Raw genomic sequence first — 13,604 nt, 5'->3', positions numbered from 1 at the left:
CTGCTAATCTGAGCTTTAATCATTATTGAGAAAGGGCTAATTGAAATTTTGGAGGAACTCATTCTATGACCAGAAATGTCATGATTAAAATTTAATGATGGGTAAGATGTCACTGGAATGTTCTGTTATGTTTAATGTCTTGAATGAATTCACTTGCTTGCCCAGAACTTTGAAAATAAATTGTATTGAGAATAATGTAAAAAAAGTGTACCAGTTGATTGGTGAGCTTACATTTCTGTGAATTGTGTTGGAAAGGAGTTGTAACATCACTACCTTTTCCCTTTTTCATATAGCAAAGAGTTGTGGAAGTCCAGGGGAAATTCTGAATGGGCACTACGAGGGTGCTAATACTTTTGGAAGTAAAGTTATATTTTATTGTGATACAGGGTGAGTATTCACGTACGTGGTTAAAAGAGTTGTGTTTGATTTAATTTCAAACTGCTGCAACAATGTTCCTTACCACCATCAGAAGAGGAGGTGGTCGCAGTTATGCTTCAACAAGTCAGCAGGTGTGGCTGGGATGCTCCTAGGTTGCTAAAGGAAGTGGAACTGGTCTTTCAAAAAAGATTTGCAGTAATCTTCCAATCCCCTCTCGGTCTTGGGAAGTTCCACAGAACTGAAAAATGATGTGTAGCATGCCCATTCAATGTGGGCTGACATTGGCTTGTCAGTTTATCCTTGTGTGTGAGAACAAGTTCAGCTGGTCATAGGAGGATGAAAGGGGACTGGATGGACCTCCCATTGGGTCATTTTGATCTGTCATAGGGCAATACAGCATGGAAACAGGCCCTTCAGCCCAACCAGTCCATGCCGACCACGTTGTCCACCAAGCTAGTCCCAATTTTCTGTTTTCGACCCATATCCCTCCCAACCTGTACCTGTCCAAGTGCTTCTTAAATGACACTGTTGTACCTGCCTCACCAACTTCCTCTGGCACCTTGTTCCATATACTCACCACACTCTGCATGAGAAAGGTTGTCCCTTTTTGACTCCCCTACGCTGGGGAAAAGACTGTTACCATTCACCTTCTCTATGCTTTTCATAATTTTAAACACTTCTATGAGGTTGCCCCTCATTCTCATATGTTCCAAGGAATAAAGACCCAGCCTGGCCAACCTCTCCCTATAACTCAGGCCCTGGAGTCCTGGCGACATCCTCATAAATCTTCTCTGCACTCTATGCATTTTAACCATGTTTTTCCTGTAACAGGGTGACTAAAACTGTACACAGTACTCCTGGCGTGGCCTGTGTACGGCATGACAGATAATATTCAAGCAGGAGCGGCAACATGCACTCCATCTCCAGAAAGGGTCTAACCCCTGACCCTTGACATTCAATGGTATTATCACCATTATTCACAGTCCCAGCATCAATAATCAGAAACTCTGTTGGACCTGGCGCTTAAGTACTATAGTTGCAGGAGCACGTCAGAGGTTAGGTATCCTGTGGCAAGTTGGTAAATTGTCACTTGTACCGAGGTGCATAGAAAAACTTGTCTTGGATACTGTTCATAGATTAATTCATTACACAGTGCATTGAGGTAGTACAGGGTAAAAACAACAGTAATGCAGAATAAAGTGTCACAGTTACAGAGAAACTGCAGTGCAGGTAGACAATAAGGTGCTAGGCCATAACGAGATACATTGTGAGGTCAGGACTCCATCTTATCGTACCAGGAAACCATTCAAAAGTCTTATAACAGCAGGATAAAAGCTGTCCTTGAGCCTGGTAGTACGTGCTCTCAGGCTTTTGTATCTTCTGCTTGATGGGAAAGAATGTCTGGGTTGGGTGGGTCTTTAATCATGCTAACTATTTCACCCAGAAGGTGGTCCATATATGGAATGAGCTGCCAGAGGAGGTGGTTGAGGCAGGTACGTTAACAACATTTAAAAGGTACTTAGACAGCTACATGGATAGGAAAGGCTTAGAGGGATATGGGCCAAATGCAGGCAAATGGGACTAGCTTAGGTGGGAATCTTGGTCAGCATGGACCGGTTGGGCCGAAGGGCCTGTTTCCGTGCTGTATGACACTGACTCATTCAGTGTTGGGCCCAAATCCTGGAACTCCCCTTCTAACACTGCTGTGAGAACAGCTTCACCAGAAGGACCTTCTCAAAGGCAGTTAGAGAAGAGCAATAAATGCTGACCTTCCAGAGTCGCTTATATTCGAGAAATGAATGAAGGAAATCCTGTGCTCAGATGCAGCAGTGCCCCTCAGTGTGGGTGTCTCCGTTTGCACTCCCTGACATCTGAGATGGCTACTGAGGGATTGGTTACCGTCAGGAAGTTGGTTGTTAAATTCAGACGAGGATATTAATCTCTTCATTCCTAATGTGAATTAGGCATGTCACGTGGTCTCTTAAAATTTGAGTGAAAAGTTAGCATCTAATTGATGGCAGTATTTTCCCCACGCGAGGAGAAGTACTGGCACTGACCTTGTGTGGCAATATTGCAGTTCCCTGATTTTTAATGTTTTTTCCATCTGGCAAAGCAGCTGCACATTTCTCTCTTTTTAAAGTCCTGCACTAATTTAGCAATTATATTGCATTACTTTGAAATCTCTTCCTGATTACTTTGCCTCAACTTTTTAAGTGCGATTCTGTGGGATGAATTTTTATTTTGTTGCCTTAGGTACCAGATGGTGGGTAGGAATTACCGACTGTGTGAGGCTGGTGGTTGGAGTGGTCAGGTCCCAACGTGTGAAGGTGAGTTGAGGCTGTTAGCCAGCTGACTGTTTTTGTTGCCTTCTCTATTATTACTGCTTTCATTTCTACTCTTAGATTTTCTCTGGAATGCTCTGTGTCCTTTCACTGGCTTCCTTTATTTCTCAGTTTCTACTCTTGTTGTTATTTCCCTTTATAGTGTCTTTACTCTGGTTTTTGATTCATTAAATGTTCTTTCTGCCCTTTCATTGCTCTCTGGTGTCTCTTTGGGAGCCTGGCAGGGAAGGCAGCATTCTGTGGTGGTGCTGGCTGCCAAGGCATGAGCTGCAGGACCCAGTGAGGAGCAGTGCTGGTTGCAAATGCTGCTTCTCTGGTGGGTGACAGGTGGAGGAAGGGAGGGGTTGAGAACATGGCTAGTGATATTTGCTGCGACCTGCAGGGTAGTGGTTGCGATATTTGCTGAGACCTGCAGGGTAGTGGTTGCGATAGGAAAGAGAAGAAATGAAGATTGTGTAAGAGCAGAAACGTACAAATTATGACCAGGAGTAGGAACGAATATGAAGAGAAGGTTGAAATTTTTCATTTAATTCATCTGATAGGGAAAAGTCCTCTAATTGTGTTATAAGTCTTTGCTATTTATAAATAATTGCTTCATAGTTCTGGTGAATGGCCTCTGCACTCTCTCTGCAGTGTCCACATCCTTCCTACAGTGTGGTGACCAGACTGCACACAGTACCCCAAGTGTGGCCTAACCCATGTTTTGTAAAGTTACAGCAGAAGGTCCCAACTCTTAGAATTCTATGCCTTGACCTTTGGAAGCAAGCACACACGTCTCTCTCAGTACCCTCTCAACTTATGCAGCCACTTTCAGTGAACTATGGACTTGGACTCCTAAGTCTCTCTGTTCATCAATATTCCTTAGTACCCTACCATTTACTTCACATGTCCTACCCCTATTGACCTCCCAAAATGCATCACCTTGCACTTGTTGGGATAAAATTTCTTGTCCCTCTCTCCCTTTGCTGTCAGCCAACAAGGCATTCTTGTGCTTGTTCTCTGCTTCCTGAAATGGTGCAGTACCTTAGATTTCCTCGTTAAGTACAAGGCAGCCAATGACACAGGTGATCACCCTGGCCCTGAATTTCCTTGCTCTCTACAAATCTTTTCTCCCGCCAGGACAGTTTTACCCAGAACTGTTCCTAATCTCCTGTTTAATTTGATGGCTGGGAATTGGACTGAACTCCTGGGTTTTCTTAAACTAAAGTAGCAAGGGTTCTGCTACTTTTCTTCCAATCACCTGCAGTATTGTCCAGCGTTTGTGTTACAGCCATCAGTTGGTAGTCATTCATGGTTTGACCCTTTTGGACAGGAATGCAAAAGTGCATTGAGATAAGTCTTCCTTTAAGTTGCCTACCAGTTATACCCAGACATACTGATATTATTCCTCCATTGCAGGGTGAAAGTCTTGGAATTCTCTTCCAGTTTCTGTTGGAATACTAAGGACTGGAATATAATAGAAACTCCTTGAAACAGGTTGAGCTGAGTAAACCAAATGCTAAATAATGATGCATTCCCCTCTTGCTGCTGCCCACTGCCACCAGACATTTGCCCTGCTGTAAATAGGTCTTTGCTGGGGTTTTGCAGTTGGGCAATGGATGTTGGTGGCTTTCTTTTCCCTGGGTTTTGTGAATCATTGGACCAGTTGCCATCTGATGGAGTGGATTCTAACTCAAGTTTGAGCTCTCCTGGCTGTAGAAAAGATTGGTAGAGATTAAGGGAATTCGGGGTCAGGATGATCACCTGGGTTGACCCGAAAAGAGTTTTCCCAGAATGTGTCTTTCACCTCTCTTTGGAGATCAGTTGGTCTAGGGTCAGAGTGTGTGCCTAGATTGTGAAAGATGGACGGACTTGGTCGTCGTTGGTTGAATGGTGGAGAGGAGATTTGTCTGTGTTCTGTCGTGCTGCGTTATGATAGTTTGCTGGTGAGCTCTTACTGAGCTGGATTGATTTTAACTGTGAAGTTAAAGCTTTGATGTGACAGTCTATTCTGGACATTAACCAAAATGTATCTGTTTCCAGCTGTTAAATGTCCTGACATTCCGCCCATTGAGAATGGAAGATCACCATCCCCACCCAGTGGAGAGTTCTGGGAATATGGAATGGTGGCTGAGTTTACGTGTGTTGGTGACTATTCGCTGATCGGTGAGCGCAAGCTCATTTGTGAATATACTGGAAAATGGAGTAATCCCTACCCAGTGTGCAAAGGTACAGAACGAAGAACAAAGTCGGTTTTAATTACCATTTTCAACATATTCAGCATTTTAGATTTGTACTTCTGTGGGCAGTCAGTTCTGCATCCTTGGTGGAATTGTATGATGATTTTTCAGTGGTTGAAATGAGCATGTTTCTCGCACATCCTAAAACAGTGCTCTTCCTTTGGTTTGTTTAAATCTAATCCCTCAAAGCAAGTCTTTCTCCAAGCTGGAGAAACAAAGGACTGCAGATGCTGGTACAAGCTGCTGTTTGTTTTTTGAAAATAAAATACTATTAGAAATTTTAGAAATTTGTCTAATATATTAGAAATATTAGAGATTTGAAATAAACATGGAACGCAGCAAATGCTCAGCAACTCGGGAGGCATCTGAGAGGGTAAGGCCAGCATTTCAGGTCGATGATTTCATCCGAATTGGAAAAGGTGGAGTTAAATTTGGCTACAAATGAAAGGGTTGGGCTGGTGGGGAAGGGCAACAGGGAGGGGATTTGATTGAGTAGAATGCAGATGAGATCAAATGATTTCAAAACAAAACACAAACGATGTAAATTGAAGGAAAGGAATGAGGTCCTGATAAAAGACTATAGGGAATTAGGTAGGAAGTTGAGAAGCAGGACCTCAAAGGTAGTAAATCCCGGGTTACTGCCTGTGCTAAGTGACAGTGGGTATTGGAACAGAATGAGGAGGAGGTTAAATGCATGGCTGAGGGATTGGAGTAAGGAGCAGGGATTCAGATTTCTGGATCATTGGGGCCTCTTTTGGGGCAGGTATGACCTGTTCAAAGAGGATGGGTTGCACTTGACTCCTGGGGGACCAATATCCTGGTGGGGAGGTTTGCTAAGGCTTCTGGGGAGGGTTTAAACTAGAATTGTTGGAGGGTGGGATCCGAACTGGAGAGACACTGGTTCTCAGATAGAGAAAGCTAGTAGTAGGTATGATAGGCAGGTGATAGAGAAGGGATGTGCTCAGACAGGTTTGAGATGTGTCTATTTTAATGCATTGTGAACAAAGCGGATGAGCTTAGAGCGTGGATCAATACTTGGAGCTACGATTTTGTGGCCGTTACGGAGACTTGGATGGCTCCAGGACTGGAATGGTTGCTTCAAGTGCTGGGTTTTAGATGTTTCAGAAAGGACAGGGAGGGAGGTAAAAGAGGTGGAGGAGTGGTGCTGTTGATCAGAGATAGTGTCACGGCTGCGGAAAAGGTGGACGTCGTGGAGGGACTGTCTACGGAGTCTCTGTTAGGAACAGGAAGGGGTCAATTACTTTATGGGGTGTTTTTTATAGGCTGCCCAATAGTAACAGGAATATTGAGGAGCAGATAGGGAAGCAGATCCTAGAAAGGTGTGAGAATAACAGAGTTGTTGTGATGGGGAATTTTAATTTCCCAAACATCGATTGTTTGTTAGGTGTGTTCAGGAAGGATTCTTGACACAGTATGTAGATAGGCCTACAAGAGGAGAGGCTGTGCTTGATTTGGTATTGGGAAATGAACCTGGTCAGTTGTCAGATCTCTCAGTGGGTGAACATTTTGGTGATAGTGATCATAATTCTATCTCCCTTACATTAGCACTGGAGAGAGATAGGAACAGACAGACTAGAAAGGCGTTTAGTTGGAGTAAAGGGAATTATGAGGCTCTCAGGCAGGAAATTGGAAGATTAGATTGGGAACAGATGTTCTCAGGGAAAAGTACGGAAGAAATGTGGCAAATATTCAGGGGGTATTTGTGTGGAGTTCTGCATAGGCATGTTCCAATGAGACAGGGGAGTCATGAGAGGATACCGGAACCGTGGTGTATAAAGGCTATAATAAATCTAGTCAAAAGGAAAAGAAGAGCTTACAAAAGGTACAGAGAGCTAGGTAATGTTAAGAGATCTGGAAGAGTATAAGGCTAATATGAAGGAGCTTAAGAAGGAGATTAGGAGAGCCAGAAGGGGGCATGAGAAGGCCTTGGCGGGCAGGATTAAGGAAAACCCCAAGGCATGCTACAAGCATGTGAAGAGCAAAAGGATAAGGTGTGAAAGAATAGGGCCTATCAAACGCAGCAGTGGGAAAGTGTGTGTGGATCCGGAAGAAATAACGGAGGTACTTAATGAATACCTTACGTCAGTATTCACGACGGAAAAAGATCTGGGGGATCGTAATGGGGACTTGCAGCGGGCTGAAAAGCTTGAGCATGTAGATATTAGGAAAGAGGAGGTGCTGAAACTTTTGGAAAGCATCAAGTTGGATAAGTCACCGGGACCGGATGAGATGTACCCCAGACTGCTGTGGGAGGCGAGGGAAGAGATTGCGGAGCCTCTTGACAATGATCTTTGCATCATCGATGGAGACGGGAGAGGTTCCGGAAGATTGGAGGGTTGCGGATGTTGTTCCCTTGTTCAAGAAAGGGAGTAGGGATAGCCCAGGAAACTATAGACCAGTGAGTCTTACCTCAGTGGTTGGTAAGCTAATGGAGAAGATCCTGAGAGGCAGGATTTATGAACATTTGGAGAGGTGTAATATGATTAGGAATAGTCAGCATGGCTTTGTCAAGGGCAGGTCCTGCCTTACGAGCCTGACTGAATTTTTTGAGGATGTGACTAAACACATCGATGAAGGGAGAGCAGTAGATGTAGCGTATATGGATTTCAGCAAAGCGTTTGATAAGGTACCCCATGCGAGGCTTATTGAGAAAGTAGGGAGGCATGGGAACCAGGGGGGCATTGCAGTGTGGATCCAGAACTAGCTGGCCCACAGAAGGCAAAGGGTGGTTGTTGAGGGGTTGTATTATGTGTGGAGGTCGGTGACCAGTGGTGTACCTCAGGGATCTGTACTGGGACCCTTGCTCTTTGTGATTTTTATAAACGACCTGGATGAGGAAGTGGGGGGGTGGGTTAGTAAGTTTGCGGATGACACGAAGGTTGGGGGTGTTGTGGATAGTTTGGAGGGCTGTCAGAGGTTACAGAGGGACATAGATAGAATGCAAAGTTGGGCTGAGAAGTGGCAGATGCCGTTCAACCCAGATAAATGTGAAGTGGTTCATTTTGGTAGGTCAAATATGATGGCAGAGTATAGTCTTAATGGTAGGACTCTTGGCAGTGTGGAGGATCAGAGGGGTCTTGGGGTCTTGGGGTCCGAGTCCATAGGACGCTCAAACTGGCTGCACAGGTTGACTCTGTGGTTAAGAAGGCATATGGTGTATTGTCCTTCATCAATCGGGGAATTGAATTTAGGAGCTGAGAGGTATTGTTGCAGCTATATAGGTCCCTGGTCAGACCCCACTTGGAGTACTGTGCTCAGCTCTGGTCACCTCATTACAGGAAGGATGTGGAAGCCATAGAAAGGGTGCAGAGGATATTTACTAGGATGCTTCCTGGAATGCAGAGCATGCCTTATGAAAGTAGGTTGAGGGAACTTGGCCTTTTCTCTTTGGAGAGACGGAGGATGAGGGGGGACCTGATAGAGGTGTATAAGATGATGAGAGGTATTGATCGGGTAGATAGTCAGGGGCTTTTCCACAGGGCTGAAATGGCCACAAGAGGACATAGGTTTAAGGTGCTGGGGAGTAGATATAGAGGAGATGTCAGGGTTAAGTTTTTTACTCAGAGTGGTGAGTGCGTGGAATGGGCTGCCGGAAACGGTGGTGGAGGCTGATACGATAGGGTCTTTTAAGAGACTGTTGGATAGGTACATGAAGCTGAGAAAAATAGAGGGCTATGGGTAAGCCTAGTAATTTCTAGGGTAGGAACATTCTCGGCACAGCTTTGTGGGCCGAAGGGCCTGAATTGTGCTCTAGTTTTTCTGTTTCTACGTAAATCTGAAATAATCAAATGCTGGAAATATCCATCTGGTCAGGCAGCAACTGTGGAGCACGAACCAAGCGTTAATCTTTCACCCTTTACTAAGAGAAAGGGGGGAAAAAGTGACCAAATGTTGGAAGGGAGATACAAGGCTAGAGTGACTAATCTGAATTTGTTGAATTCAGATTTGAGTCCTGAAGGCTCCATTGTACCAAGATAAATTTCTGTTCCTTGATCTTTATTGAAACACTGCAGGAGGCCATGATCAGTCCAGAACAGGAGTAGGATGGAGAATTTAAGTGGTAGGTGACTTTAGAGTCATCAGGGACGACTGAGATCAAATTTATAACTTAAGGTGTGGACAAAGATAAAATAAATGTTGAGGGTACGTCACAAGTAATTGAAGTGGGAAAAGAAGCAACAGATGAGTCTAGAGAACTGGCAGTTACAGAATCTTCCAAGAGCTGCTGTTTCTTTACAAGAAGGCAGCACAATTGATCTTCAGTCACAGAACTTGCCACACAAACAAAACAAGTCCATACTGCGTTTGGGATGCAATCGAGTTTCCCCCACCCCAAAGTCCTCATCCTCCATCTAACTCAGCATGATTTACTGCTTTCTCCTCACTTTTAATCTGGATCAACAGTCATTTACTCCCTGTGGTTGCAAACTCCACATACTCACCTTTCATTTTCCTTTTGGTGACTGCTTGTATTGATGGTCTGAGATTTGGCTCTTACTGTGCATACTGTTCAAATCCTTTCCTGATCTAATATCTAATATTCTGAAATAATCTAATATTAGATTAGATTGTTACTCGGCTAATGGATAGGAGGCCCAGCTCGTTGAATCTTTCCTCAATCCTAGTGCACCCTTCTAGTGATATGGCAACCAGGACAGGACATTATTCCAGTGTGACCCAACCAAATTTGCCCCGACTTTCTACTTAATGTTAAACCCCTGCTTGTAGTAACCCTAGTGCCTAATTGTTTTTGTTATGTCTCTCATCCTGAATTACTGCTCCCTGATCTTCTCACACTATCCTTTTGCTTTCTGTGTTCCATGTCATGTATGGTCTCTCTTTTTCTTATCAAAATATAAGATGTCAAACTCCACACCAGACCTCCCAGCTGCTGCTCTCCACACCCTCCCCCTCCCCAACCCCAGATCCCCAAACAATCAGATTACAAATGTTTAGCATTTTACTGTATTTGATATTTCTGTAATGCCTTGATTTGAATCACAGTAACCCTTGAGCTTTCGTTTTCCCAAGGCTGATTTGTGATCCTGTCCCTGCTAATGGGCTTCTCTAAACATTCAGTATAGAGCCTAATGTTCACTGTTTAAAGCTTGTCAGTGTCTGGTTGGGTTTTCCCTCTGGCAGTCTGTTGGCCATTACAAGTAGCTTCACTTTCCAATGTGCCCTTGTTATCACGAAGGGTTTCCCACTCATCTTCAGTCTGATCTGTTTCCCAGGTAAGAATGTGTTACTGTTTCATATGGTTCTGACTGGTTTAGGATGTGGAGCCAATCAGAAATATTAACTGCAAATGCTTGAAATCTGAAATAAAACTAGAAAATGCTGGAAACACCCAGTAGATCAGGCATCAGTGGAAAGGGTAGCACTTATCAGGGTTGTAATATGCTGTCGGTGTTATTGCTTTTCCCATCTGGAAATATGGGGGATAGGGAAACATTCCCACTTATCCAGTTTTTCATAGTTGGCCTGTAAACGGTACACAGAGACAAGACCCACCATAATGTGGATCTTGTACTATGAATGGTAGGACTTGTACTATGAATGGTCGGGCAGAAGGGAGTGTAATGGAACAGAGGGACCCAGGAGTACAAGTGCATAGTTCATTGAAAGTGGCGTCACAGGTAGACAGGATGGTGAAAAAGGCATTTAGCGCACTGGCCTTCGTCAGTCAGGGCACTGAGTATCAGAGTTGTGACATTGTTACCTCAAGGGCAGCAATCTCAGGATTGCTGCCAGTGCCATGTGATAGTGAAGGTAAGAATAGGAGGAGATGGCAGATAAATGCGTGGCTGAGGAGTTGGTGCAGGAGGGAAGGTTTAGATTTTTGGGTCATTGGGATCTCTTCTGGGGAAGGTGGGACCTGTACAGAGAGAACGGGTTACACCTGAACCCGAGGGGGACAAATATCCTTGCAGCCAGGTTTGCTAGGGTGGTTCGGGAGGGTTTAAACTAGTTTGCGAGGGGGACGGGAACCACAGGGGTAGGTCAGAGGAAGAAGAGGATGGGGAAAAGTCAGATCTAACAGGTAGAGAGGCTTTGAGGAAGGAGAAGCAGAGTACAGGCTATAAAAGTAGTAAGGTGGATGGGCTAAAGTGCATTTACTTAAATGCAAGAAGTATCAGGAATAAGGGTGATGAACTGAGAGCTTGGATAAGTACATGGGAGTATGATATTGTGGCTCATGCAGAGACTTGGCTGTCACCAGGGCAGGAATGGATATTGAATATTCCTGGATTTCAGTGTTTTAGAAGGGACAGGGAGGGGGGGGGAGAAGAGGAGGATGGGTGGCGTTACTGATCAGGGATACTATTACAGCTGCAGAAAAGGTGGATAATGTAGAAGGATCCTCTCTAGAGTCAGTATGGGTGGAAGTTAGGAACAAAAAAGGAGCAGTTTCTCTATTCTATAGGTCCCCAGGTACTAAGCAGGGATACTGAGGTGCAGATTAGGAGGCAGATTTTGGAAAGGTACAAGAATAATAGGGTTGTTATCATGGGAGACTTCAACTTCCCAAATATTGATTGGCACCTGCTTAGTACTAAAGGTTTAGACGGGGCAGAGTTTGTTAAGCATGCCCAGGACGGATTCCTGTCACGGTATGTTGACAGGCCGATTAGAGGGAATGCCATATTAGATCTAGTATTAGGTAATGAACCAGGTCAGGTGACAGATCTCTCGGTGGGTGAGCATTTGGGAGATAGTGACCACCGCTCCCTAACCTTTAGCATTGTCATGGAAAAGGATAGGAGCCGAGAGGACGGGAAGATATTTAATTGGGGAAGGGCAAATTATGAAGCTATAAGGTTAGGACTTGCGAGAGTAAATTGGGATGACATTTTTGAAGGAAATGTATTATGGGGATGTGGTCGTTGTTCAGGGATCTCTTGCAGGATGTTAGGGATAAATTTGTCCCGGTGAGACAGAGAAAGAATGGCAGGGTGAAGGAACCGAGAGGTGGAACAATTAGTTTGGAGGAAGAAGGCAGCATACATAAAGTGAAGGCAGCAAGGATCAGATAGGGCTCATGAGAAATATAAGGTAGTAAGGAAGGAACTTAAGAAGGGGCTGAGGAGAGCAAGAAGGGGACATGAAAAGGCCTTGGCGAGTAGGGTTAAGGAAAATCCCAAGGCTTTTTTCATTTATGTGAAGAGCAGAAGGATGATGAGAGTAAAGGTAGGACCGATTAGAGACAAAGGTGGGAGGATGTGCCTGGAAGCTGTGGAAGTGGGTGAGGTTCTCAATGAATACTTCTCTTCAGTATTCACTGAGGAGAGAGGCCTAGATGAAGCTGAGGATAGTGTTGGTAAGGTTAATGTTCTGGAGTATGTAGATATCAAGAGAGAGGATGTGTTGGACCTGTTAGAAAATATTAGGACAGATAAGTCCGTGGGGTCTGGCGGAATATTCCCCAGGATGCTCCGCGAGGCGAGGGAGGAGATTGCTGAACCGTTGGCTAGGATCTTTGAGTCCTCGTTGTGCATGGGACTGGTACTGGAGGGTGGCAAATGTTGTCCCCTTATTCAAAAAAGGTAGTAGGGATTGTCCAGGGAATTACAGACCAGTGAGCCTTACGTCTGTGGTGGGCAAACTGTTGGAAAGGATTCTTAGAGATAGGATCTATGAGCATTTAGAGAATCATGGTCTGATTAGGGAAAGCCAGCATGGCTTTGTGAAGGGAAGATCATGTCTCATAAGCCTGATAGGATTCTTTGAGGAGGTGACTAGGAAGGTTGATGAGGGTAGTGCAGTAGAAGTGGTCTACATGGATTTTAGTAAGGCGTTTGACAAGGTTCCACATGGTAGGCTTCTTCAGAAGGTCAGAGGGCATGGGATGCAGGGAGGCTTGGCCGTGTGGATTCAGAATTGGCTTGCCTGTAGAAAGCAGAGGGTTGTGATGGAGGGAGTCCATTCAGATTGGAGGGTTGTGACTAGCAGTGTCCCTCAAGGATCGCAAGCCTCTACTTTTTGTGATATTTATTAATGACTTGGATGAGGGGGTAGAAGGGTGGGTTAGCAAGTTTGCAGACGACACAAAGGTCGGGATATCGATAGGATGCAGAGCTGTGCTGAGAAGTGGCAGATGGAGTTCAATCCGGAGAAGTGTGAGGTGGTACACTTTGGAAGGACAAACTCCAAGGCGGAGTACAAGGTTAATGGCAGGATTCTGGGTAGTGTGGAGAAGCAGAGGGATCTGGGGGGTTCATATCCATAGATCACTGAAAGTTGCCTCACAGGTGGATAGGGTAGTTAAGAAAGCTTATGGGATGTTAGCTTTCATAAGTCGTGGGATCAAGTTTAAGAGCCACGAGGTAATGATGCAGCTCTACAAAACTCTGGTTAGACCACACTTGGAGTACTGTGTCCAGTTCTGGTCGCCTCATTATAGGAAGGATGTGGAAGTGTTGGAAAGGGTGCAGAGGAGATTTACCAGGATGCTGCCTGGTTTAGAGGCTATGCATTATGAGGAGAGACTAAGGGAGCTAGGGCTTTACTCTTTGGAGAGAAGGAGGATGAGGGGAGACATGATGGAAGTATACAAAATATTAAGAGGAATAGATAGAGTGGACAGCCAGCACCTCTTTCCCAGGGCACCAATGCTCAATACAAGAGGGCATGGCTTTAAAGT

General features: G+C 44.7%; 1 protein-coding gene across 2 annotated transcripts in view; it reads left to right on the top strand.

The window, feature by feature from the left end:
• LOC127580696 (sushi, von Willebrand factor type A, EGF and pentraxin domain-containing protein 1-like) overlaps nt 1-13,604 on the top strand; it is a 61,424-nt gene that overhangs the window by 24,027 nt on the left and 23,793 nt on the right. For both annotated transcript variants that reach the window (XM_052034455.1, XM_052034454.1), the window contains exons 8-10: nt 294-387; nt 2,632-2,705; nt 4,743-4,928. In XM_052034455.1, the coding sequence (XP_051890415.1) occupies nt 294-387; nt 2,632-2,705; nt 4,743-4,928 (354 nt within the window). The remainder of the gene's footprint in view (nt 1-293; nt 388-2,631; nt 2,706-4,742; nt 4,929-13,604) is intronic.

This window comes from Pristis pectinata, chromosome 20, assembly GCF_009764475.1.
Source record: "Pristis pectinata isolate sPriPec2 chromosome 20, sPriPec2.1.pri, whole genome shotgun sequence".
Taxonomy (NCBI): Eukaryota; Metazoa; Chordata; class Chondrichthyes; order Rhinopristiformes; family Pristidae; genus Pristis; species Pristis pectinata.
Note: the sequence above shows the minus strand (reverse complement) of the source record. Positions and strands in the feature narration are given on the sequence as shown.